Genomic DNA, 27,785 nt, shown 5'->3' on the forward strand with positions numbered 1-27,785 from the left:
CCCCATTAAACAGTTTATTACAACACTACATCTACTGTAATCAGTGGTGCTGTGTACAGACATTATCATATGAACAGTTTAACATGAACAAACTACTATAAAAACAAGCATTTACTTGACTTTTTCCAATTGCTTGCACATTATAATTGCCATATGTATATAACCAGTAATAAAGTTGCAAAAGCTATAAGGTTTAAATCACACAGGTTTCCCTCAAATAAAACAGTTAAGCAACATAAAAAAGTAAAAGAGCTACTGGTTACCATGTATGCAGATTTGCTTTATTCAGATCTATTCCTGTTCATTTTATCCATGAATCCTTACAGGCTCAGTTCAATCACATGAAGCAAACTGCTGGACAAGCATCTTTCCTTGAAGAATGTATCTTGTCTTGCATGCTGTTCCTCTTCCTTCAGCTGTAATGTGTCAAAATTTGTGATGTAGATTTTGCTAGTCCCCATAATACACAGAAAATTGTTGGCTTATCTATACATACACAAGTCGTGCATCTACTTCACCATAATGTAAGCTAACACAAAATACCCAGAAGCAGTAGCTACTTGTTTGTGCACACAATTTTTTCTAATACAATAGTTAAAAATAAAATTAATGTTGTTGTACAACAAAGTTGAAGGAATATAAATTTCACAGTTGAAGTATTGAGTGATAAAGGAAGAAATAGCTACTGTTCCTGTGACTGATGGAAACATTTATATAGAACATTTCCTGAAGTATGCATTCTGCAAGAGTAAATGAACAAGCACGGAAGGTAATTTTGCCACAACTAGATTTTTACATTTTTACCTGCCCACTTACAGAAGTTTTAAGATGGTTTAACATTTAAGCAATGCACTGATTGTATAATGAAGTGAATGGCTCACAGCTCAGTAACATTTAAAAGTGCACAGAATCAGATACCAGTACTTCAAAATTTTCAGACTAGTGGCAAGCAGGATGGGTTTCACATCTAAAAATACATGCTTGCAGTTTAATCACAAGAACCCACTTTTCAAATAATACAATATAGATTTGCAGGTTTACTTGCCTACGCGCCCTACAAAAAACCCCAAGCCCTACTTCCTATTCTCATCTATTTTGGCAAATTAAGTAACCACATCATTCAGAGTCAATTACTGTGAGAGTTCACAAAATACTTGGGATGGTATAATTCCATACACTGGATTTCAGTTGAATTCCATTACAAAACAATTAGCTATCTTCATTAGTAATTCACAATTTCAACATTCAATAATTTCAAAGACTTTAAATCAAATTGTTCAAAAAAACCAACACACTGAATTGTTCATTTGAAAACCAAGACATTTAGAGGAGCAATTTCATGAACGTGCACCAGTACACAGCTGTCAAATAGTCTTCGACTAGTTTAGTAATTTCAAAGCAGTTAGGAAAACAAAGTACTCAACTTTTGCATGAACAATTGACACATTTCTCCTTCCTTCCCTCAAAGTAACTGTTAATAACAACTTTTAAAAAAACATGTAACCAAGAAGGCTCTATACACTACAGTATGCACATAAACTAATCCAAATCCGAAGCAGTGACTGGATTTTCTTATTTGCAGATTTTGTTCCCAAGTCACGAATGTATCAACCAGTAACTACTTCCGGGGAAGTTCGTCCCCAGAGACCAAAATTTCCATAGGTGTTATGTACTTTTAAAATTAATTAGTAGCAAAGTGACAAAGTGCTGCCTCCACAAGAAGATGTGTTCAGAATTGCGAGCTAAGTTAGCACAAACAGACAGGGGACAATCGCAGGTTTTTACTGGAGAAAGTTAAGTATATGACAGCTGTGAGACTGCGTGTCAGAATTTGCTGCTCTCATCATACAATTACTATGGCAAGAATTATGGATCTTTATCACTTCTATGGCAACAGTTAACAGATCCAAAGCACCATATATGTGACTGATAATACTAGCATTGGAAAGCTTCAGTTCCTGGGAATAATTTGCTAGATTTGTAAGGGTACTTATGGAACTACAGGAACTTTAAAGAATGCATTATAAACTGGATTTAGAATTAATACTTCTCATTATAGGGCTTCTTAAGATGGTCAGCACCACACTGAACCTCAGTTTTAAAAAACACAACCAACTAAAATCCAAAGCAGTGTACATTTTGGTTCCAAGTATTCTGCCACTACATCTTGGCAAAACTGGAAACCTTTGTGGTTCCAAAAGGAAGAATTAAATCTGTATGGATTATACCTTCATGCTCAGCCCTTTTCAGTATTCTACAAGGAAGTAGAATATTGAAGTAAGAAACAACTTTAAAGAAAAAAAAAAAAATTAAATCTCTAGTCAATACTTTTCCATCTGCCTCAAGCTCATAAAAGCTATCTGCCCCAAGCATGTGTTAGGTTTGTACAATTAAACACCATACAGTGATCAGTTTCTCAGCATTTCTACTAATAAAACCCAAATTTCAGACTTGTCTATTAAATAGCTATTTTGTGGTTTAAAAGTTAGGGGTTTATGCCAGCACATTTCACAAGTGAAATCCCAGAACTTAAGTGATCAAACATTTTTGCATTTATGCAAGATGCAACTTGAACATTTTTTTTCCAAAGACAGACTCTTACAACAAAACCCAATTGATTTCTTACATAAAGCATCTTGCAGTAGCAACTCTGATTTTTTTCCTTTTAATTCCAATTATCCAAATAAGCATATAAAAGATTTAAAGAGCTTTTAGAAGTGTGAAAATTCTACAGTATTTTAAAGCTGTATGTGCATACACCCATCATATTTTGTTACGTGGTTTCTGATATTTTCAGAGATTGAATTTCAATCTCCCGACACGTTCACATTTCAGTAAAAAGCATGATATACATTTGTCATTATATCCTAGTAGCTCCTAAGAATTACTTCATGTAATTCTCCTTTATTTTTTCTATACATAAAAAAAACACAAAGCAAAAATCTCACAGAAAGTATCAGCTTGAAAGCCAAAATTTAACTTAACCTACAATCCAGAACATCATAAACCTCCAAATAACTGTGATGCTACAGCTATAACACAGTGAGAAAGAAGGAATTTCAAGCTTGACTCTGTATGTCTTTCTGCATGCAAGCTGAGATACATATGTGATTCTGTTCATCATATACATGTAACAAACAGACTATTTTACCACCATTAGCACCTTCTTCCATTTGTTGCATATTTCCCCCCCCCATTATTATCGTACTTACCTGGTATCTTTATTCAGTCTTAGTGCATAACTAAAGATCAACATCAGAACAATTTCCTGATTTTATAAATAATTTTACATGGGAAGAAAAAGAATGCCCCCGAATTAGTTTAATTCATCATAGGTCTTTCTCCTTACTATTCCGGCCTGTCTATTCACCAAAATTAACTGATGAACAGAGAGGTGTGTTCAGAAAACTCCATCTTTAGTTTACAAATTAAAAAGATGTAAAGTATTGGCAAGTATCTTTCACATTAATATATGAGGAAGACACAAAAAGGTAGATCAAGCTACCACAGGAAAACATAAAAATGAAGATCTCTCACTTTTTTTTTTTTTTTGTGTAAAAAGAAATCTTAGTTCTCAAACCACAATGAGCAAAAAGGAAAAAAACTAGGTTTCTTCATTCTTTGGAGAACACTGCATCAAACCAACATTTTCACTTGCAAGTAATTTATGTTTTAAATGCTGTAAAGCCTTAAAGTTTCTTGGGGAACTTTCACACAGCTCTGATTTGTCAAAACCACTGATTTCACAAACAAAAGAAAAAAGCACTGGATGTGGGGAACACAAAAATATAAGTGTGTCTAAAGACACCTCAGAAGACAACAAAATTACAGCATCACGTTAATGGAAAAAAACAATAAAAGTTATGCAGTTATGCATTTGAAAATAAATAATAGCATAAGATTTTCAGTTCGTTTTTCTTGAGTGGGATGATTTGAAAGTGAGAGAAATCACTGAACATTAAGAAACAAACTACACATTTCTGTAAAGCACCAGAGTAGATAAAATAGACTTATATTGAATCATATGCACAAAGCATTATTTCTCTGATGAACGTTAGATGCAGTAGAATAGTGCCGGCCCCACATATGTGCTTCCTCAAACACACACATATTTTTAAAAAGACAGATCAGATAAATAACGCTCATAATAGCTTAATACTAAGAAGATCTGAAATAATCCTAGATAGGTACATATACCCAGGTCTTGAACACAATTCATTACCACACAAGTCACTTAAAATTCTGTTATTAACTAGAAGCTTATTACTAAAGTAACTCACAAAAATAGGCGCTTTCCTGTTAATTTCCAAGGTTTCTTAAAAGGCTAATTTTGTACTTCACTTGATGTTTAAGTGGTTGCTAATATGCTGTTATAGGACAGTTCCTACTCATACAAGCAAAACTATAACGAATATTACTTAAACTAGCAGTACTATTTCCCCTCCTAGTGACACCAAAAAAATTCCAACCTCATTAATTCTTAGATCACTCCAAAGCTGAAACTACTTCAGAGAGAGCTGAGAGCAGTTTTTGAAGAATCATGAACCTCAGGCTTTAAGTTATTTTGCTTACAGTGGTTTGAGAGCAGAAAAATCATGGAAAGAGCATGAAATATGGAGTACAAAGTCTACATACATATCAACTGTTACAATGTTGTGGTTCTGTCTTTGCAGCTCAGTCCAAATCCAGTTTAAATAGGAAATAATCAATCAACCCAATAACAAAAACATAGAATGAAAAATTTAACATTCAGCAGTTATAGAAATTAGGACAGGTTAAGATTGGGACAATGTATCAGCTAGAAATACATCATTGAGTATCAGTTAAACTGAAAAAAAAAAAATCTGTCTAAAAAAAAAAGTCAGGACTCATGCTGATGAAGTTACATTACTATTCTGTTTGTACACATTAATTTTGCTGTTAATCCTTCTAAATATCATTGTTGGATTCTTAGTCTTATTGAGTAATACAGGTTAGACATTTGTCTAAAATCCACTGTTCTCATATCTAATAGGCTTTCTACAAGCAAAGGCAAGATGTTTCAAGGAAACATTTGGTTTAGTGAAATGGATTATCAATGTACATGAAAGCCTTACTCAAGTGAAGGCACAAAAATCTTGCAAGAATTTAATTTTAAATAACAAAGTGTACAAACAGAAGTGTAAATACCTGCTATGGTACATCTAAATCTTTTAATAGAGTTTTATTATTATAAACACATTTAGTAAGTTATTCCAATTTAAGCGATCTCTATAAATGTAATACAGTACAAACTGAATTTCACTGTATACAAAAATGTTCACAATGGACCTTTAAAATCCTTCTAAACTAGATGTGGAACACTTTTTAAAAAATGCCAGTACAGTATCACAGTTATGATTATAGGTACACAAGAAGAAGTATAGGTGCCATTCATAGGGTGCAGGCACAGAAGCAACTTCATGTTATCTGGCAAAACACAGTAATGTGGGAAGTAACTCTTTTCATCAGTGCTGATATATAAGTGACTGAGACTGTTAAATCCGTTTATGAGTATTAACCAATGTAAAGAACAAAACGAAAAAAATGTATGGCAACATACATCTTCGTGAAAATGAAACATACAAACCAGGAGATAACTGTATTTCTTTTATATGTGTGTGTGTATAAATAGATAAAAACAAAACTACAATAAAGCCCTTCTTCATTAAGACAGCAACAAGACAAAAAGTTTACAACTTAACTTTAAAAAATATCAAATGCTTGCATATACGTGCAGAATACTAAATTTGCCCTTTAAATCAAGTTCTTAGGACCTACTTTCTTTGCACAAGGGAATCTTACCTATGCAACCCCTCTGAAAGAAAAGTGCCAGCACACAGAGTTGAAAGATGTTACACATATAAATCCCACCTGAACCTTAGATCGAAACCAGTGTTTAATTTTTAAATTGTGCTTCGGAAATTATAAAATGCAACCTAATGCTATTTGATATGTTTTCCTGGGGTGACAAGGTAAGGAATCTGTACTTGTCACAGAAACTCCATATCTACATGCACATTAAATACACAAAAAAATAAAACTAGATTAACAAAATATGCCAAGTGTAAAAAAAAAAAAAAAAAAAAAAAAACCAAAACACAAAACTATCTTAAATTCCAGGTCATAAACAATTTTTAGTGTGGATTGCTCATCTCCACCAGAAGGAAAGCACTCTGTAAATGCATCCATTACTCAGCTCAATCGTTACCTCCTATTAATAACAACTATTTGCAAATATCACCAATACTCATTTATCATAAAAGGTAAAAATCCAGTTCAACAAAAACACCTATGTTTACTTTTGTTAAATCTGTATTTTTATATTCTGATAAAATTATATATTTTAATTATCTTAATTTTAAAATTAAGAACCACAGTTGCTATTTTTATGCAATTCCCAAAATATTTCTACCAATCCTTTTTTTATGACAAAAAGTGGCATTAACAGATATACACTGCCAACTTTATTTCTGCTGCCATGTTTCACCTTCCTATTTAAGCCTTTGGCTCCCCTTCTCTAGGTTGGTTACAGCTTTGTGCGTCCTCTGTTAGTGTATGAATCCAAGACAACAACCCACTTAATACTTAATAGACTAGAGTATTTAGTATCAGAATTTGTTCTCTCCCAAAGAAGTCAGTGACACAAAAGCCTGAATGGAAAACTGACATTTAACTAATACAGAATTATATTTTTACGGCATTTTATCCAATTTCTGAAAAGTTTTGCTCAATTTAACTTCAGCAAATGGACTTCCATGAGTAAATACCACGTGAAAAGCTGGAAACTAAATCTGGAAGATAAATGTAGGAAATGGAAGTTGGGCAGATTAAGTCTGCAAGCTTCAATTTTAATGTAGATGTAGTGGGAAGTTATTCTAAAAGAAAGAAAAGACCACTGCAGAGAAACTAATAGGTAGGGGTTTTTTCCAACTGTCAAATATAAGGAATAGCTTGAATTCCCAGTCCTCAAAACAGTACATTATATAATGCGATGAACATTTCTACATATTTTAAAGCTCTCAGCAGTACACTGAAAAAACCCATCATTTAGCATGCTACTCTGTAGCTATCTAGAGAACTGATGCATGCAAGACTGCAGATATATGAAAAAAAGAACACATTAGTTTGTGAACAACTATAAGCGAAACAATCCTTGTGTCATACGTTTGTTTACTAGTCTTCAGAAAATGACTTCACTATCAGAGGGGGAGGGAATGAAAAAATCAGGGTGATGGGGAACAACTAATCATAAATCTTATTGAAGATAACGCCTGAGTTTAGCTAGAAGGCAGAAGACACTGACAGGTCACATTTCATAAAACAGAGAGTGAAGTCTGGCCATATTTCCTGAATTTGAGTAAAACTTAGCAAAAACCACCCAAAAAAACACACTGCTGTACTTGTGCAAGGACAGCAACTATATACACGTCTTCCCTAAATTGAAATAATCCACACATGACATGTGAATGGCTAAATGCTGCAGTCCTTACACAAGTAGATCTTAAAATAAAATAAAAAAAAGAAAAAACACAAGTACTTTAAACTACAAAAAAGAAATAAAACCATAAATTTCATATAATATTCTAAGATTACAAAGAGAGCAGACTTTTTCTGGCTTACTGATTTTTTAAGAATTGGTTTAATTACATTTCATAAAAACTGCAAACATTAATATCACCTAAAATTAAAAAGACAGCATGCAAACTGCAGAAGATAAATCACACAAATACTCCCTCCCTCCCAAGACCAGTTACCTGTTGTTACTTACCTAGGTTCATGTCAGGTGCTGCAAGAAGAAAGTGATTCAGTACATACTGCAGGACCGTTTAAATGCAGACATTAAATGGTGTAAATAATCCCAAACCTAGAGTAGTTACTTTTAGGAAGTCAGTAAAGCTCAAGAACATGAACGCTCACCTTCTTTAACGATGACGATATTCCCTCTCTCTGTCTCGTTCTCTGTCGCGGTCTCTGTCACGATCACGATGCCTCTCTCTTTCACGGCTTCTTTCCCGGTAATAGTCATCATGACGATCTCTACTACGTGATTTGTGGCGCCTACTTTTTTCTCGTGACCTACTGTGGTCCCTCTCTCTGGATCGCTCACGTCTTCTAAAAGAAATTACTTCATTAAATTTTTCTTCAAAATACAAGGCATTTGCATGCCAATTTTCTGCTCTGAGTATGAATATGATCAAAAAAGGATGAGAAAAGCATCTGTTCGCTGTGATGCAGATTATGTTTTTGTATATAACCTGAAACAGCTGGTATAAAAGGTGGTGGCCAAGAACTCCGTTACAGATAGTAAGGTCCATCCACTTTCTAATCTATCAAGGAAAAGTCAGAAAGTACACGCTCAGAATGGAGGACAAGGTGGCTGAAATCATTTGGGAGAATGCACCATACCTCAAACGATTGCTACCACATGGTTGCTGATCTGCGTACTGACTACACTACTTCTATAGTGTCCAAATGAACTAGAGGTTGTGCTTGTCCTAACACAACGTTCTGAAAGAAATACCAATCTCTTATTTGTACTAGTAGAAGAGTCCATGAATTTCAAATCTACCTACCCCCTACGGACAACAGCCAAAATCATTCCGCCCAACTTCTTTCCCCCTCCCGCTCAAGTGTATTTCTACTGTGAGTGACAAGTGTGGAGAACATTACTTTTAAGCAAAATGAAAACTGGCATCAAGTATCCTCCATCTTAATTTTCAATAGCAAATTCTAATAAAAATTATGCACTTAATTGATAAACGATAATTCTATTTTGAAATTTACACATTACAAGAGTACCACATAGGAAAGGATACTAAATAAAACTAAGAGTTAAATTTAATTTAGTCAGCCTAATTTTGAAAATATGGGTTAATTAAAAGGCAGCCAAGTTCGGGAACCCCCCATTTGGTTCTTTCACACATTTCGTGTGCAACTCAGCAAAATGCTAAGCTGCTTAGATGACGCAGTTCCTTCTCTGTGAACTAGTCCTACGTTACACCGGGCAGATGGAAGAGGAAAGTTTTACCTGGATCCAGAACCATAAGACTTGGACTCAATTCCATGAAGGCAGTCCTGAAGAGAGCTAATAAGTACTTTACAGCGATCATCTGCAGATACTTTGGACTGTTTAATTAAGGAAATTGCAGTTACCAAGGTCTCTATAGCACTTCCATAGTCCCCTGAAAATGATATAAGAACATGATCAGAAAATTATGCAAATTAAAACAAAGATTTTTATCTGCAATAGTATTACCATTTTGAGTATCCTCTCTTCAACAGCCATCCAGATCACTTACTGTTGAACCAAACATTAAAATATTGTCAAGATCAGTACTCAGAAGGCATTCTCAGAAACTCATGGGAGCACAAGTACAAAATCAGTCATAGGTTGGTATCTAAATTCAGCCTCCTATTATCAGAATGTGGCTTCAGAGCTGTCAGCTTCCTAATAGAAAAACTATAAACTCTTTCCGGTTGGGTAGAAGAGCAAAGACATTAATTAAGTTTTACTAACCAGCACTGGCATCCGATACAGCTCTTGAAATGGCACTGCTTGAGATCGCTCTATTTCTATTCATGATTTCTTCAAATTCTGCTTCACTTAGAGGTGTCCTTGCAGCATCCATTTCTCTGCAAGCAATAAAACTAGTATTTAAAAGGTTAAGAAAAACTTCAGAAGATATCATTGCAGTTTTAACAATCCAAGTTTGCAACTTTAAGCAAAGTGACAAACAGAAAAGAAAGCAGGATCTGGGTTTGGGTTTGGTTTTTGTTAAGGACCATGTTACAGTATAAAATCCTGAAAGCTAAAGGAAAATTAAAAAAAAATAAAAAAACCCCAAACAAACAAACAAACAAAAAAACAAAAACAAAAGAAAAAAGGTGAAAAACAATTAAGACATTGCTGTATAAATAAGACTTATTCTTGTTCATCCCATCTATTCTGAAGATTCAGCAGCACTTAATATTGTGCTTTACAAATACTTATAATTTTTGTAAAATCCTCCAAGGTATCTAAGTAGATATTATCCCAATTGAATGGATGTGGAAATACATGTACATAGGCAATGCGACTTTGAGCAAAATTAGAGATCATTTTTATAACAATACTGGAATTAGAACTATATGATCCTGTTTCCCAGATCTTAACTAAGACCAGAATACTGTAACTTATGAAAAGCAAATACAATCTATCATCTTTAAAACACTCAATTTTCTGAATGATACTTCAACATTTTACAGCTAATTTTGTTTTGGTTTGGTTTTGTTTTTGTTTTTTTTTATTTATTTCTGGTCAAGTTCAAGGTGCTCCAATTTGATCTCCAAACCAGTCACAGTAAGGAGGAAGGAATAAAGCAGAATCCTTGTACTCGTACTTTTTTCCTTTAATTATTAGCTACCTATATAGGGTTTCCAAAGTAACAGAAGTTAACCTACACAAAAATTTTCTCAGAGTTTTGCAGTGTCCTATTAGCCAGTCTCTGTATCATATAGAAAATTTGGAGAAATGTGTTAAGAGACAAATGCTGAGACTGTTAAACTGGCCCACTGCTTGATAGTTCTAGAACAGTGTTAGTTGTTCTGGTAGAAGGAAAATGCAGAATAATAAGCAATGCTATCCTCTTAATTGCAAGAAGTGGAACAAGATCCTATAGCCAGTTTAGCATAAGAGGAAATGTCTAAAAATTCATACCTCCCTGAGTTTTGAGTATTATTTTTCGTGTGCCTCCCATAGAATGGAATATGTAATTTTTCTCTTATGGACATGTTATTTCCAGTGAAACGCCTATGATATATAATTAATGACAATTTAAATAGTTATGGATGATAGTTTTAACATTATTAATGAAAATACTGGACAGTAAGTTATACTGTCCTATTCCCACTCCTTCCCTCCCCAGACATTCTATAAACTGCAGACAACCTCGATTTTGACCATCAAAAAACAACCAACACCGTATTGTTTTATTGTATTTCAGGCAATTAAGCCAATTGCTTGAATTTCTATAGTTTCTGTATGAACACAGTACGTATAGATGCGTGGGTTTTTTTTAAATTCGTGATAACAGACGAATCAAAGTGTCTTTGCAGAAAACATTTTAAGCAGTAAAATCACAACTGAAAAATCCAAATGTAATGTAAAAAGTGTCTTTCTTACAATTTATCCCAAAATTTTCTGACAAATGCAAATATGGTAAAAAAAATTAAAAAAAAAAAAAAAAATCAAGAAACAGCAGCAAGACAGAGATGCTTGAAAGCACAGATGAAAAAGATGTTTCAAACAAGATGTGAAAAACTTGACAAGTCTAGTCAGAGAGACTGAAAAACTCTGTCCCAGATAGGAATAACCATAGGAAAAACCTCTGCTACAAACAAAGCAAGATTGCACCAAATGAGCAGAAGCATCTTGACAGGAAAGACAGATAAAAATCTTGCAATAACTTCACACCTGGCTTTTGAGACAGGCTAACTTTGAATTGACTACTGAAGAAAAAAGGGACAAGCAGAGCTGCTGAAAGATGAAAATGCTATGAGCTTGGTATGGCACTGTACTCAACATACACACATATTCAAAAGGGAGAGCTCCAGAATGTTCTAAAAAGACAGCTTGCAAAGCACAATGATAAAGGCACAAGTCAGAATTTCAAGTTAAGACAGAAGCACAACCAGAAGCTGCTGCATAAGAAGTGATATATAAGTCTGCATGTAGAACACATGGAATGATGACATTGCCAAATACAAACAGCAAAGACAAACAGCTCAGAGCTGAAAAGGGAAAGGCAGATTATTGGTGTTGCATTTCAGGATTTTCTTACTGCTGCAAACGTGTCTGAGAGATACTTCACTGAGAGAAGTGAAAAGGGGCAAATTAGAAGACTGTTGGGATCCCTTCCAGCCCTATTTTTCATTATTTCTAACATTTGCTTTAAAAAGGAAAATCAAATGCTTCCTACAAGAGGAGTAAAATCTGCTACCAAGCACATTACACGAAAAGCACTCACCTTCCAGGGGGCCCATAGTCACCTCTGTCATATGGTGGAGGTCGGCCATACGGATCTGTCGGAGGCGGGCCACGGCTGTCTGAAGTAGGTATGCCACTATTGGCAGGTGGGGGGAAGAAAGCTGGATTCACATGTGGTGCAGGTGGTGGAGCACCTGGGGGTGGCCCAGGGAGATGTGGAGGAGGAGCAAGAGTCAGGGGTGGCCCAAGAGGGCCAGGTGGACGAGGGGGAAATGGACCCGGAGGTGGAGGTGGACCCTGCTGAGGTGGTGGGGGACCTGGTGGTGGCCCGTAGCCTGGAACTGGCGGTGGAGGGCCAGGAGGAAGTGGCCCAAGTGGAGGCTGACCAAAAGGCTGTCCTGGGAACAGAACTGGCGGTGGTGGACGGTCACCACGATTAGGAGGTCCAGCTAATGGAGGTGGGAGGACCTGACCAGGAGGTGGAGGACCTGGCGGTCCTGGTGGGCCAGGAGGACCTAAAGGTGGACGTGGGGGAGTTTGTCCAGCTGAAATAAAAAGACAAAAAAAAAAAAAAAGAAAAGAAAATATAGTTAATAAATACAAAGAAATAAAAGGCTTAGCAAAATAATTAAAATTCTTGCCTTTAAAAAAATATTCTTAAAAGCAATCAAAAAAACAAAACCAAACCTCACTGAACAATTTGCAACTTATACAAGACATGCACAGTCCCGCTTTGGGTCCAATAGCTTAGAAAATTTCTAACAGTTGCTTGACTATAAATACCTAAAGAGAACGACATCAACTTGAAAACCAATAATCCACCCCCCAGTCACTTAATAACCTACTGTTCTTACCAAAACACCCAACAGCTCACAAAAACTAGAAGACATTGCATCCTACTTACACCTGCAGCTACTCTTTCATATTGGGCATAAGACATACCATGTTAAAAATATGGGGAAAGCTATATTGAAAAAGGTAAAGTAAATAGAGTATCCAAACCTACTTTCAGATCCTCATTAGTGATTTTTCAATTTCACCACGTCCCTTGACTGTTAGTACACAATCTACTACTAAATTCCATTTATTAAAAATACTTAAGCTGAAATAAGAACTTCACTTCAACGCAAGCCTGTCTGGTTAGCGGAGATTTCTCCCATATCAGCTACCTAACTAAACATGAACACCTCTTCAAATCTGTGGTACTGTAAGTGCCAACTAACTGACCTGTCAGTGGGCATGAATTAAAGCTGAATTTCTGATGATATGCAAACTTTTAATGCAGTATGGAACAGTTATTTTACACACTGCAACACAGGCATTCTCACCCCATATAGCAAATCAGAAAATCTGAACTACACTGCACTAAAGGCAAGTATACTTGCTAATGTGATCTATCTTAATTTTTTCATAGTTTAAAAAAATGTACATTGACACCTTATAAAGAATGTCTCTAAAAAATGTTATTATATTGCAATGAAACTTAAGAAGTACAACTCCCTGATTAACTATCAACAAAGAAATAGTCGAATCCTACAATCCAGCTGTGAACACTGATTACAGCACATGACTGGAACTGCCTTGATCTTTGTAATGCCCTGAATAAGCATGCTGCATTAATACAAGAAAACACAAACGAAACGGAAACTCCACATATGAATTATTTTACCTGGGAAAGGTGGTGGTGGCCCTCCTGGCCCTGCTGGGCCAGGAAATCTGTCTCCACCTGGAATGGCACCTGGAAAACGACCTCGCCCTCTATTACTAGGTGGAAATGCTGCTCGTGAGCTTCCTCCTGGGGGACCAGCTTTACCTTCCCCAGACATCTGGCCAGACTGCGTGGCTGCAACGAAAAAACAAAAAAGTGTAATTACATAAGACAAACAGGTTAAAGCTTTTCAATTCTTGATGCAGTGCTAAAGCATGACCTTATGAGCACCAACTTGTTCCTCAGTACCCAAATCTATCTGGGGAGGAAAAATTGCTTTACTGAAATATGGCAGTGTTCCAGTACCCCCTTACTAATGGAAAAGCATCTGGGGAGACTGTCAGTCCTTCCTTTAATGCAGCCCAAGGCCACAAAAGGAATACGTTTTACACATTAGAACTGGAAAGCACAAGACAAGTGGCTGGAAGAAAGCACAACACAAAATCTCCCTACCCCATTTTATCATAAGCACAACTTACCCAGATAGCAGAATTTAGTTCAGTTTGTCTACAAATGTTAAATTTCTAAATGCTGTTGTACTTTAAAAAAAAAAAAAAAAATCCACAAGAAAATGAGAAAGCTTCTCCAACTGTAAGACAAGAGTTTCACAAAGCTGCAACCTTCTTTCAGTGAATGCTCTCCCTCGTCAAAACAACAGATCTTCAGTATAGTAAGTGATTTTTTAAAAATTTTATTTTTAGGAGGACCATCTTTAAACAAAGCTGCAACTTCATTCACCTTCCTAGAAGTAGTTTATACTTATTTTAAACCATGCAGAAATTATGAGAAGCTGAGAGAAAAGCTACAGTACTACTTTTGGAATAAAGTTCTGTTTTCCCAAGACAGTACATGTGAAAGTCTTACTTTTCCTTGACTGCATTTCAAACTGACTCAGAAATTGTTTATTACATGGAGTTACAACAGGATTCTGCCCATGCAATTCCCTTTTTGGTAATAAATCCATCAACTTTTTGGAGGATGCTTCTGATCCCACACCCACAAGGGCAAATCTGAAAGAAAGAAAGAAAAAAAGAAAGAAAGAAGAAAATTTACACCACAGTTTTTCCATTTCCTGAATATCGGGATGCCTCATGAAAAAGATTATACACAATAAGCAAAAAAATACTTGAAAACTACATACAGAAACTGTCTCACAGGTCTTAGTCCAGTTTTCAGAAGAGATATGTCCTATAATGAGGTACTGTAAGAACCACTACAAGTGCAAGTACAAAATGAATCAGATGATATCACAAAGGCAGTTTTCTGTTGAGTATCAGTACACTACACGTGAATTCATATGGTCAGTTATTATTAAGCATTCCGTGTATTCTCAATACTACTAAGGAGAGAGAAAGGCACATTCATGCAAGGAAGATTAGGTTGCCCATGAAAAATGGGCTCAAGCTCTCACATTCAACAGTTAATGGAAAATAAAGCATGTAAAAAAAGATTTAATAAAGGAGACTGGGGAAACAGTATTTACACTATGAAGAACAACAAATGCCACCACCACACTAACTGAAACCTAGGAGCAGTCTTAATGAAAATAGCCAGCAAGATTTAACTCACAAAATAATGACACGTAATACTGTCATAAAAATTTATCCCTGAAATTTAAGTCATTAGCATGAAATTATACACCAAATCATTGTTGGGTATCAATAAACAAAGATTATACGTTCAAAAAAGACAGTTATAAAAAACTGAGAACTCTTTCCCCATTTCCACTCTCCCAAACTTCAGTCCATTTACAGAAAAAACAAATGACAAGTTCTTACCCTTTAGACTGGCCATTAGCACGGTTTTCAAAAAATTTTATCTCCAAAATATCATTTACCCCCAGTGAATGAACCGCTTCAGTTAAGTCTTCATCTGTTGTCCACTGAAAAACATTTTTAATATTAAACTATGAAAGCTTATCTGGAACACCATGAAAAGGGCAACTATGTTTTCCATGGGATTTTGGTTGGGGTTTGGTAGGGGTTTTTTGTTGCTGTTGTGGGTTTTTTTTTTTGGTGTGATATTGGTCAAGACAAATACTTTATTCAGGCTGTCAATATTTTCTGACTTTTGGAGAACAATCATTTTATAATTCTCAAAAAAATAATTTAAAAAATGTACACACTTCCCCATATGCTACATTGCACCAACTCTTCCACACAGTATTCTAGATACAATATGCAAAAAAAAATATTTGTATTTGACTAACTTGTTTTCTGAGAGTTCGAGGATTCAACTGAACTATTTCAGTAACTGCTACTTTTTCCACACCAGATTCATTTTTTTCTCCCACTGATTCTGTTATTTTCACACAAAAGTCAACTTTAAAAGCCATATTAACTAAATGCTCTTTATGAGAGCTTTGACTAAGGAGAGTTTAGTGAACTAAATATTATTTGCACAAAACCAGCAGGATTTACAGACAAAAGAAGGGAAACTAGCACAGAAACTATGGTTAGAAACAACTGCCTCCACTTAACCAAACCTACTTGCTGTAACTTCCTATTAATTACTATGTAACATTTAACGATTTTGCTCATATCTGAAGATACAAAAATAAACCAATACTCATGATTTTCTTACTCCTTCTTTAACTCCATCACCTCTTTAAATTCCATATGGGAAGTGCAAAGAAGGCTTTTGAGATCCTGAACTACTTATCTGATCTCTCTCAAATCAAAGCTTTTAAAAAATTACTTTCCTGAGAGCTAAATGCAAAGAAAACACACACAGCAGTAATGCTGAAGTAAATAAATGCACTTTTTGAAGTGGATAACTTCATTTATGAAGCCAAATAATGAGTAACAGGCACAAATTGCTCCACATTGGGCCACCTGCTTTGAAAATTGTGACATTTGACATGGATGAGTTCAGCTAATTCATGCGCATTTTACCAATGCCATTCATGTATTTTAGAATGGTACAACTGTTAAGTCAGCTGCTCCTTCACTTACCTATTAGCTCCTGAAATTAGGATACTGTAATAAGTAACAAACACACACCTAAGCATCCATACAGCATTCTTTTCTGAGTTTAGCACTAGTAAGAAATTCATCAGATAGGAAAAAGCCTTGAATGAGAACTTTTCATGCATGGACTTGGAAGAATTTTATTTCAGGTAAACAGATAGAAACTTTAGTTAATTCAGCTACTGACCAGCTCCTGCACTTTGTTTGCTTAATTGCAATTGATTTTAAGATGCTTTAATGCTAACAAAAGTAATTGTTTTAAGGGCAACTGCAATTCAGTGGCTTATCCCAAACCCCTTACTCCTAGGATGGCAGAAATAAGCCTCAAGGCAATACCCGAAAACTGATTTGATGCAAGAGTCACAGCCCTGAAAAAAGGTGAAAAGTAATTTCAAGAAAATTCCAGAGAACCTTCCAGTTCCTTTTTAAACTAAAAACTTCAGCAAGGGTTTACTTAAATAAATTCATTCAATAGTCTTAAAGTATATGCAGGCATAACGTATTTTATAGTTTAAGCTTGTTCTCCTCTTTCGTTCAATTCTCTGAAAACCTTAAGAAGATGGCAGCACAAATATCCCTTCATAACACTTAAAACACAAGAGGAAACTTTATAGTTCATATTTAGTGAAGATTTCCTCAGTTTTTCAGACATCAAGACAGCTGCAGACAGGCTTACTAGATTTTCAGGTAAAAGTTTTAAAAAAAAAAACCCTAACCAACCAAAAAAAACCAACCAAAAAACCCAAACGCACTTGCTTCACTGTACTCTTAATATTTCATATAAAACAATTTTAAAGACAAAAATAATTACAAATAAATATGTTCATAATTTTAAAATTCCTGGCTACACCTAAACAGTAGTAAGATACTTACCCAAGTAAGATTTCCAATGTACAAGGCAATTCTTTTTCCAGTATATGTATAGACAACATTTGGTGCAGCTCCTTTACCTACATCATCCCCAACAGATGGTGGGAGAGAATCCATGTAATCACGATCTTCTGGGGCATCTCCATTATTTGCAGATGGAGAAATTACATCATCGTATAAATCAATTTGATCATGTCCACCATATTCAGCTTCCTAAAATACAAAAGACACATTGATTGTATTTAATATTAAACACACTTAAAACTTACTTGAAACAAAACGCTGGGATAGCTGCCACGTTCCACAGCCACGGTAAATCCGATCCAGCACCTATACAACATCCCTGCTGAAAAGCTAACCCCCAGTTTCATCCACATTAAAGTATATGAAATACTTAAGACTCCTATTATATTCTAAACTGACAAGAAAAAATAAAATCCACAAAAAATACCTCTGCTCACTGTTTTGCAATGCTTTTGCCCTTGTAATATAAACAGAAATCCAAAAATCCAACAAGTCCTTCTCCCAGAATAAGAGACATTATCAAGGTGCAAAATGAAAGGCTAACATCCATTCTCAAGAAAATCTTTTTTCGATCAAAACATTTGGTAGAGTGAACAGATTGAGTCTCAAGAGCCCTACTGACAAATGCAACATTCTACCTTTCAGACTTCCACTGCATTCCTAACTTGATTTTTATCTCCTTATTCAGAAAGGGTCAGAATTCTTTTGTGTTTCATTAAGTTTAATAAACCCAAGGGTTTGTATTTATTAAACATTTATTTATTCACGGGCTACAGAGGGATTGTTCTACACCATCAAGGCTGCCCCTGGAACATTTTGGTTCAGAAAAGCACTGTGAGGTTTTGGAGTGAATCACTCCCTCCTCCTTTGGGTTGGTACAGGTTACAGCACCATTCTGGCCAAGTGAACTAGATTCCTTTCAGAGGGAATGGAAACAAGAGTTTCTTTCCAAAAACTCTGCTTCACTTGCTCAACAAATGCATCCTGCCGGCTAAGTGGGAACAGACAGGTAAAGATCAATCAATAGTCCTTCAGACAGTTTTGAATCGTAAGTGTGGCAGGAATATTTGGTCCAAAAGGCCAGACTAAATTGAGTCTGAAGTAGACCATGCAAACAGTGTGTTAGGTAGACGGAGGGGCCTGAAGACCAACTGCCTCAATCTGCTGATGTGCTACTACCAAGTCGTATTACTTTTTATTACACAGCTGTACTGTCACCAAAGACAGACAATTAAAAGATGGATAAAACGTGTTGACTGTAAATTATAATAATCTTTACCAAAACATGTATAAGACTTTTTTTAAAAACAGTGTAACATTAACCTGTGGGATCGCTTACTTCCAAATATGAATGAAGCCAAGTATTATATATTTGCATTAAGGAACTATTTTTAAAACAAATATTTCTTTTGATACTTGCCATTTTTCATCTTATATATCACCACTCATCATATTCAATGGCAATAAACTCCACAATGGGATGCTGATATCCTTTTTTACTATCCTAGCAATCACTTACGATCGAACAGCCCAATCTGTGAGAAAGAGAGGCACCACCTAAATGTCTACTGACAGGAAACCAGTAACTTCTCAGCAAGTAACAGTGGTCTGACAAAGCTTAGGAGAGTCTAGCAGTGTTTAATGTTAACCTACAGCTTGTATATCGACTTTCACACATTGCTTTGCCACATGCAAAAGCTGGACTTCAAAAGCCTGCAGAGTGTTCCTGGTCTCTTCCATCCTGATCCAGAACAGAAACAACCTCACCAGGTTCTGGTATCAGAGATATTTCAGCATCCACTGTCTTGTGAATCTGTATCTAGAAACCCATGCAGACATCCTACATAGAATAGTTCAAGGTACCGGGATGTGGTGACTAGAGAAGATCAAGCTGGATTCCTCAGAAAAGAGGCTGCAAAGCTAGCAATCTTGATAGAAAACCCAACATAATCCACAATCACCATCAGATGCTCTGCTAACTTGAAATTATGAAAACACTATAAACTGCTGCAGATACAGTGAGGGTATAATTAAAATTGAAGAAATAAGTAAACAAAACAGATAAGCTAAGTTTTGGCATTGCCAGTCAAGTAGATTTGATCCTCAGTAAACTGCACTGTCCCAGTACTCCCTAAACTTCAACAGAAAAAGTATCTCTCAAGATAAGTTAATAATTATTAAGGGTTTCGTATTTTCACCTAGTCTGTCTAGTTCTCCGTTTCAGTTGATTCCTCCTGTCATCATAAATAATGCAAGTATGTTCAAAGAACTGCCTAGGACAGGCCTAAACATGACATCTTACAGCAAGACTAAGGATGATGTCACAAGGCAATAAAGGAAATTCTCTGCTAAACGTGCAGTAATTCTAGTCATTTGTGTGCATGGGTGATGAATTCACCAAAGTAGAATTCAGTCTTCGTAGAGAGATCCAAGCAGGCAGCTACCAGTCCATGAACCCATCTCTCAGAGAAGGCTGAGGCCAGCATTGCCAAAATACCAGAGTAGGCCGCAGCAGGCCACAGCTCCACTGCACTCCTCTAGTGGCAAGAAACAGATCAAGTTTCTATCACATAGGCTTTGAGGTCATCAACAAAGGAGGAGGAGAATTATCAGGGCAGCACAGTCTGCATGTAATTTTGGGGGGCCCCAAAGTGCCTGACAGCATCAAGTGCCTTAATTTAAATCAATAAGGAGACTACAGAAAACCTAATGTTGTTCACCATCTCTTCTCATATCATGCTGGTTTTGCAGCCAGCATAGAATTCATTCAGTTATCAGTCTGTCAACAAGGTGTGTGGTTAGATGATTAAGAATGATCCGAGCCAGCAACTGTGAGTGTAGATGGAAGAGAGGTGTCTCCATGGCTGTTGCACAACATCCAACAACCCTGCCTCCTTTATATGTGTAGCATGGAAATTTACCTAAACACACCCTTTCTTTCCTAGACGCAGAAGAGTAAGAAAAAAAAACAATACAGGAAGTTTTACTTCTCTAGACTTAACTATTTCAACAAATGCTCTGCCTGTACCAGGAATTAGTTTTGACCTCTTCCAATTTCCTTAGTTAAAAGACAACCATCAAGCATGAAGATAAATTATTTCTGCTGAATTATAGTAATTCACAATCTTACAGATCAACATGCTAAGAAACAAAGTCAGCATTGTTATTCTGTTCCCCTCTACAACTGACTCAGGCGTAGCAATACATTTCCAAAGCCCATGTTTTAACTAGACCACAGTCTGATATACTAGATCGTTTGCTCTGGAAAATCAGGACTGAAATTCCACATTCTGTGTTATTAAGTGGGACTGGCTGAATAAAAAGAGTACTGAAAAAACATACTCTCAAACATTTATGCCAGACTAGCTGTTACACTTGCAGTTATTCAGCCCTTCCTCAGTATTTTGTATTTTAATTACTGCTTGCAGTGTTTTGCAACATTCAAATAGGAAAGCCATAAACACATGGAACATCACCGTCACATCCAGAAGGGACAAATTAAGAGTGTTATTTCTTTTTGGAACTTAGCAGCCATACCTCTGAGTTAGAGAACTGGTCATCCCCTTTACAAATGCTGTTTTGGAAATGACTTTTTGTTGGTTTTGTTGTTGTTTTTGTTTGATCGTTTTTTTTTGGGGTGGTTTTTTTTTTTTTTAATTAAATTTCTTTAAGCATGTCTGAGACTTGCTTTTTCCACTCAACTCTGTTCAATTTAAGAGGTAAACACTAAATTACGCCTCCAAAAACTCATTAAAAAATAAATTGGTGACATAAAAATTTTCATGGCAAACATTTGCTATTGTTTCTGAAAAAAAACATTGTGAAGCAAAAACAAATTATCCAGCTTCTCCCTTATCACGTTTTCATTCAAGTTACAGAGTATGTGGTCAAAAACTCTAAATACACATTAGCATCCTCACTTTAAAAAAAATTGTAGGTCCTGAAGAACAAGTTAAAGAGAAAAGCAAAAATCTTTCTGGTTTCGATTAGCTGCCTGAACACAGACAGGAACCTTAACAAAAGAGCAGGCATTTGATGTTTCTAAAATAGTCCACTGCCTGTGGCAGAAACACCCACCAAGGTGGACAAGTTTGTTAGACTATAAGATTCATGTTTACTCTACAAACCCAAATGCTCTCAGCACTACAACTGGCACACCACTAAAATTTAACCAAACTGATTCCTTGTCAAACTGAGGAACTAAAAATTCACAAGGAGTCAAAAGTATAAATTAAATGTTGGTAGTATCACTTTGCATTAGAGCAAAGCTAAGAGGCACCAGATGAGATGGTCTCAAGTTTTCTGTGGTTTGATATCTGCAAATATACAAACGTTCTCTTTCCCAGACCCCTTCCAGAAGATAAACAGAACTGATGAAATACATATGCAATTAGGCATTGCACATACACGTTATAACAAACGCTAGTCTGCCAGCTTATGTTTTTCATGACCAGGACAGCTCTGCCCTTCCAAGTAGAAATTTATACCAATGTGTCCATCCCTTCCCATAACAAGACAACTGTCCTCCTGATAAAAGGCTGTTAATAACCTGTTTTATGTGGCCACTAAATGCTAGCTTTTATTATTTATTACACAAAAAAATATTTTTCTCTCTTGTGTTATAGACAAGATGTCAAGAGAGTAACTAACATGTTCCTAAGAATCTGTAGCCACAAAAGTTCCCAGATAATTAGACTCTTAGCTGCTTATTCTACCTAAATCACTTTTATTATCCAGTTACAAAATACAAAGTCAAAACTCTTTCATTTCTAATTTGTTAGCATTTAAATATCAAACTAGAACACTACAGGCATGTTGAGACATATCCACAATACAACTATACAAGTATACACATTAGAGTATAAACAAAGCAAGCACTTTTTCCACAGCATTAAAGTAAAGAGATCCTTAAATTGTTTTGTATCCTCTGCTTGGTCAGCATGATTTTTATATGTATAGTATAATAAGAACAGTTTTTTAATGCTTAATTATGTGTATGTGGAAAAAAAGCTGGGAAATGCAAAGCCGATCAGAGCATCAGAGAATTTGACAATGCATGGTCACACAGATCTTCAGGACTGCAGGGAAGTAACCCAGATTGTTGGCCAAAGTTGCAGGCAACCTTGAGTCAAACCCAAGCCGGCCTCATGCACAGGCTCCTCATTATCATGCACAGATACTCTAGGTTTTAGTGTACAATAACACACCCTAATATTAGCTAAAGTGCCTCTAACCTTACTGTGGTCTTCTGCCATCAAGAGAACGCCAGCCTCAGGCATTTGTATGCAGATAATGCTAGTTCTCATGTGCACCACAAATCTCTTTCTTGAAAAGCGAGATGTGTAACACGTGTAGGGAGATGGTCAAAGTAAAATATGCCATGCAATACCTAATTCTTACAGGTCACAAGCAATGTATGCAGGAAGTATTAAATTTACAAGACTCTTGCCTCAAAACAAGACTTCAAATATGAAAGACCACTGAATGGGGAAGTCAGTTTAGAAGAACAAAATGGAAAATGACTCGACCAAGTTCACCCCCACAAAAAAAGGCAAAAAAAAAGGCAGGCACAATTTTAAAAAAATAAATACAACTGGTGGGAGCCAAATTGAGTAAAGCTGTAAGCCCGAGGACACAGATTACAATTATGATGAACAATAAATTAATGAAAGAGTAAGAGGCAACACTAACAGACATAGTTTTGATGAGCTCCAGATGGAATGGGAAAGATGTATTTTCACTAAGATCTGACTTCAAGGCAAGTTAGTCAGCTCATTGCAACCAACACTAAACACAACCCAAGACACTTCTCAGTTGTCATCCATCTTAGCCAGCTTGTAAACCCATGGCTCTGTGGTTTTTATTTCACCCTTATAACCTGTGGTTCATTTAGCTCTAGTCAAGCAGAACATCCCTCTCCTCTTCTCCTGGAAAAAGGCATTAAAGAAACCCGGTAAGAGCCTCAAGGATGAGTACCTTGAGACCCAGAACAAGACAAAACAAACCAAGGGAAGCTCATCCAGCCACAAATCCTAAATGACCCATTTACTACAGATGCAAACAAAAGTTTTGTCCCAGGTTGTGTAGAAATAATTTCATACTGTACCCACAAGAACAACAAAGCTACACAGTATATTTTTCAGTCCCTGCTACTGACAAGACTAGTGGAAAGGGTTCCTATAGTCAAACTCAAATGAATATTGGCAAGTCTAATTAACATAGTGTAGCACAATGAAAAAAATGATAGCTTACAGCTTTACATGTAAAGAAATTCTTCCTTACAAATATGGTGTTCCATAAAGTGTCCGCTACATAAACAAATTAGTAATGCAAATCATTTTCTCCCTACAGCATTTTCTCAACTGTAATTTTCAGCCATTCACAGATATGCAGAATCATGTACCGTCTTACCAATTTAAGCTGTCAGCTTCAAATCAGAAATAGTAAATCATGAATAGAGGCTTACAGAGGACCCCTCAGAATGTCTGAGTTAGAGGTAGTAATATTGTAGACAGTAACAACTCGCCTTCTGAAGTTCATACTTGACAGAAGAAAACAAAAAAGTGCAGAGGTGTCAAGTCTCTCCCAGTAAAACTTTCTATTTTAAAGTAAGATAGTTCAACTAAGCAGGTCCTGAGACAACATGAAAGTCACAAAAATTAAACTTGCAAAAAGAAGAAACGGCAAAATTTTAGGCAAAAACCCCACAACACCCAAAGCCAAGCTGAGGGAAAAGGGGCACTAGCCTCTTCTCGCTTTTCTGCCCTGTATTTTACAAGGTGCACAAATTGAGGAAGCAGACTGCAGAAACACAGCCCCAGCAGGAGAGCAACTGGGCTGAATACAGTGAAAAGAGGAAAAGGGTCTCCTGACTGCTGGAATAAATTAAACCAAATTATCACAAGACTCTCTTAAGCTGTACCTTCATCACTTTTGTTCCAGCAGTATCTGTCTGCGCTATATTTACAGCATAGAAGTATTCTACTCTGAGGGCTTCTGCACATGTGAATTTACACAAACACTACTGGATTCAAATTGGTTTTGTTTTTTGGTTTGTTTTGTTTGCTTGTTTGGTTTTTTTTTCCTGAAAAACTAGATAATGAGTGTTTTACCTGGAACTGATTAAAACAAAACCAAGTTATTAGAGAAACCGAAGATATGCACTCATGCTAAACACTATTTGCCCTACGGTTCATTCAAATTTAAATTCAGTGGTCTTCAACTGTGAGGGAGAAATCTTCACATGTAGACAAACTAAGAGCAAATCAGTCCTCTCCATCATCTGCTCTCTAGTATGGCATTCTTTTATAGTATACCTTTATGAGATTACTAATTTCTGAATTATTTTATCAATAAATACATAAAGAATTAAAGTTTCTTGAGATATAAGTTGCTATCCAAATTAATTCTTACTTCCATAACCTATTTCCCAGTTCTCTGTGGGGTAGGCAGGCAAACAATTGGGCATTACTCAGTAAACCCAGTAAATGTGTGAAAGTGCAGTTGTTCTCGGTTATTTATGTTCTAGGACAGGAACAATGCAATCTGGGGCAATGCAACCTGGACAAGTGCAGGAGTCACAAACAGAACAGATGGCACACAAAACTGACACGAACATCAGATTTTAGTAGGAAAGCAGGCGCACGGCTTTGTGGGAAAGATGAAGGGTAAAAAACAAAACAAAACAAAACAAAAACCTAAAAAAAGTGGGCTACTTGTAATCCAGGGAAGTTCTGTTTATTTCGTACATGCTTCCTCACCAAAATAGAGCTCATCCTCTAGAGAGCTGCGTGACTTTTTTAACTAGGAAAGAATAACGAATTAAAAAAAAAAAAAAAAGGCACACAGAAAAAAAAAAAAACCCACACCACTAAACAAACAACATAAAAAAGGGAAGACAGTTTCCCCAGCGCTGCAGAATAAGGGTGCTCCAGTTCGGCCTCCCCCGCAAAGAGCGGTCGAGAGGCTGCTACCGCTCGGCGGCTTTTTTATCCACCTCTGAACAATGGCAGCGTTTCCCCCCGCCGCCGGGAAGAAGCCGCTCTCCCCAGCCGCATCCGGGAGGGTCCCATCCTCTACGGTCGCCTCCGACCCGGGGCGGGAGAGGGATCTGGAGCCGCTCCTGCGTGGGCAACTTGAGGCGTGTGTGGGAGAGGGAAGGAGGGAGGGGAGGGCAAGCGCTCGCTGCCGGCACAGCGCGGCCTCTCCCGCGCCCTGCCCGCCGGCAGCCTCCCCTCAGCGGCGGCGGCAGCCGGGCGGCGCGGCGCTCCTCGCCCAGCCGGGCGCTCCACAGCACCCGCGGCCCGGCCCCCGCTCCCCCACCCGCGGACCCGGCGGCGGGAAAGCCCGGCGGCGGAGCCGGACGAACAATGGCGGCGGTGGCAGCGGCGCGGCCCGGCCGCCGCGCTGAGGGCCCTGCAGGCGGCGCGGCGGCCAAGGCGGGCGAGGGAAGGGGGAAAAAAAAAGAGGGGAGGGGCCGCGACCGGCCGCGCGTACCTGGTTGAATTCCTCGCCCACATCGGCGTAGATGTCGATATGGTCCACGCCGTCCGCCATGATCCCGCCCGGCCGCGCCCCGGGCCGCCGCCAGCCGCGCCCGGCTCCGCAGCCGCCGCCGGGAGGGAGGGAAGGAGGGAGCGAGCGGGCGAGGGGGAGGGGCACACGCGTCACTTCCGGGCAAGGAGGGGGCTTCCGGCAGCTGCCAAAATGGCGCCTGCCTGAGGGGAGGGTGGGCTGCTTCGTCCTGTCCCGGCTCGGCCCGGACGCCCTGAGGGCGGTGGGGCTAGAACGGCCGAGCCCAGAGCGCCCCGCCCCGCCCCGCCCCGCGGCGCCTCCCGCTTGCCCATGAGGGTCAGTGCCCGCCCGCGGGCATCGCCTCTGCCCTTGCCTGAGCGGCCATGTTAGGTCGTGGGCTGGCGGCGCTTCAGCGTGCGAGGGTGCCGCGGCGCCCGGTGCCGGCGGTGCCCGCTGCAAAAACCGGTTGTCGTGGGCTCTTTGGTCTCGGACCGTGCGAGGTCTGCTGGCTGCTTACTCGCGTTTCTCGCTTAGCCTCGCTGCCTCGGTTTGGAGGAAAAGTGCTGCCCAGCCGAGGAAAAGCACCTTGATTGCTTAATATAGCCAAGGGCTTCGATTGACATCTGTAAAATGGAGCAGAGTGGTACGTCTTGCCACAGTACGATGTGTGGAAGGGGCATGAACATGCATATGGTGTTCTGTGTTTAGCCAGACCCTGAAATACTGTGCTGTTACAGAGCTCGGTTTTAATGTCACAAAGTGAAGAAAATAAGTGTCAAATCAAGAGCTTTTTTTCAGAACTGCTAGAGTTGCAAAGACAGTTAAAGATTATTTTTGAATTAATGTGCCTATTACCCAGATCCACGTTTAAGCTCCAGGTGATTTCAAAACCAGTGAGAGTCTCCTGGAGCATAATGCACAATGTGCATAATGTACATCATAGATTATGTTTTATGTCGCACATTATGTTGCACATCCAAAAATAGAGCTGCTTTTTTAACCTTATGAGCTGACAGGAAGAAGCTTGTTTCTCAGACTGAATTAAAATAATGTAAAAACATCACTGCAAGGAAAGAAAATGCTAAGTATTCTTTTTAGCTTGACTCAAAATTTATTTTTCCGTGACTGTTTCCAGTTACGGAACACTACAGGCTTTTTAGGAAGGACAGGCAGGGAGAGGGGGTGACACCCTCTGTCAGTGACCAGCTGGAATGCATGGAGCTCTGCCTGGGGATGGACGAGGACCTGACTGAGACCTTATGGGTCAGGATTAAAGGGATGGCAAGGACAGGAGGCGTTATAGTGGGTGTCTGCTACAGGCCACACAGCCAGCAAGATCGAGCAGATGAGGTCCTCTGTAGACAGGAAGGAGCAGCCTCACATTCACAAGCCCTGATCCTCATGGAGGACTTCAGCCACCCTCATATCTGTTGGAGGGACAACACAGCAGTGCATAAGCAATCCAGGAGGTTCCGGGAATGTGTTGATGGTAACTTCCTCCTCCAAGTAGTAGAGGAACCAACAAGGAGAGATGCTATGCTGGACCTCGTTCTCACCAACAAAGAAGGGCTGGTGGGGAGTGTGAAGCTCAAGGGCAGCCTTGGCTGCAGTGACCATTAAATGATGGAGTTCAGGATCCTTAGGGCAGTGAAGAGGGCACACAGCAAACTCACTATCTTGGACTTGAGGAGAGCAGACTTTGGCCTCTTCAGGG

General features: G+C 38.0%; 1 protein-coding gene across 5 annotated transcripts; it reads right to left on the bottom strand.

Annotated features, from left to right (window-relative positions):
• On the bottom strand, positions 1 to 26,201 carry CPSF6 (cleavage and polyadenylation specific factor 6). 5 transcript variants are annotated; one of them, XM_042792201.1, is made up of 11 exons: positions 26,054 to 26,195; positions 17,537 to 17,746; positions 15,473 to 15,576; positions 14,559 to 14,704; positions 13,656 to 13,829; positions 12,027 to 12,531; positions 10,718 to 10,810; positions 9,539 to 9,654; positions 9,050 to 9,203; positions 7,939 to 8,133; positions 1 to 416 (listed from the first exon to the last, which is right to left on the bottom strand). In XM_042792201.1, the coding sequence occupies exons 1-10, from the start codon at positions 26,111 to 26,113 to the stop codon at positions 7,944 to 7,946; spliced, it is 1,752 nt and encodes a 583-aa protein (XP_042648135.1). In that variant the 5' UTR covers positions 26,114 to 26,195; the 3' UTR covers positions 1 to 416; positions 7,939 to 7,943. The 5 variants fall into 5 exon arrangements, with proteins under 5 accessions (XP_042648135.1, XP_042648137.1, XP_032855680.2 ...); XM_042792203.1 differs by having other exon boundaries at positions 7,939 to 8,130; positions 26,054 to 26,186; XM_042792202.1 differs by lacking the exon at positions 1 to 416 and adding an exon at positions 423 to 7,807 and having other exon boundaries at positions 26,054 to 26,186.
• Positions 26,202 to 27,785: the final 1,584 nt, after the last annotated feature.

The sequence above is a fragment of the Tyto alba genome, unplaced genomic scaffold (assembly GCF_018691265.1).
Source record: "Tyto alba isolate M040663 unplaced genomic scaffold, T.alba_DEE_v4.0 Super-Scaffold_2, whole genome shotgun sequence".
Classification (NCBI taxonomy): Eukaryota; Metazoa; Chordata; class Aves; order Strigiformes; family Tytonidae; genus Tyto; species Tyto alba.

What these genes read in the sequence shown, in the direction of transcription:
- CPSF6 (XM_042792201.1), bottom strand. Translation starts at nt 26,113, where the DNA reads ATGGCGGACGGCGTGGACCATATCGACATCTACGCCGATGTGGGCGAG. An exon ending in ACATTGGAAATCTTACTTGG is followed by an intron (nt 15,577 to 17,536) that starts GTAAGTATCTTA and finishes AATGTTTTTCAG; the next exon opens with TGGACAACAGATGAAGACTT. An exon ending in TGTATCGGATGCCAGTGCTG is followed by an intron (nt 9,204 to 9,538) that starts GTTAGTAAAACT and finishes TATCATTTTCAG; the next exon opens with GGGACTATGGAAGTGCTATA.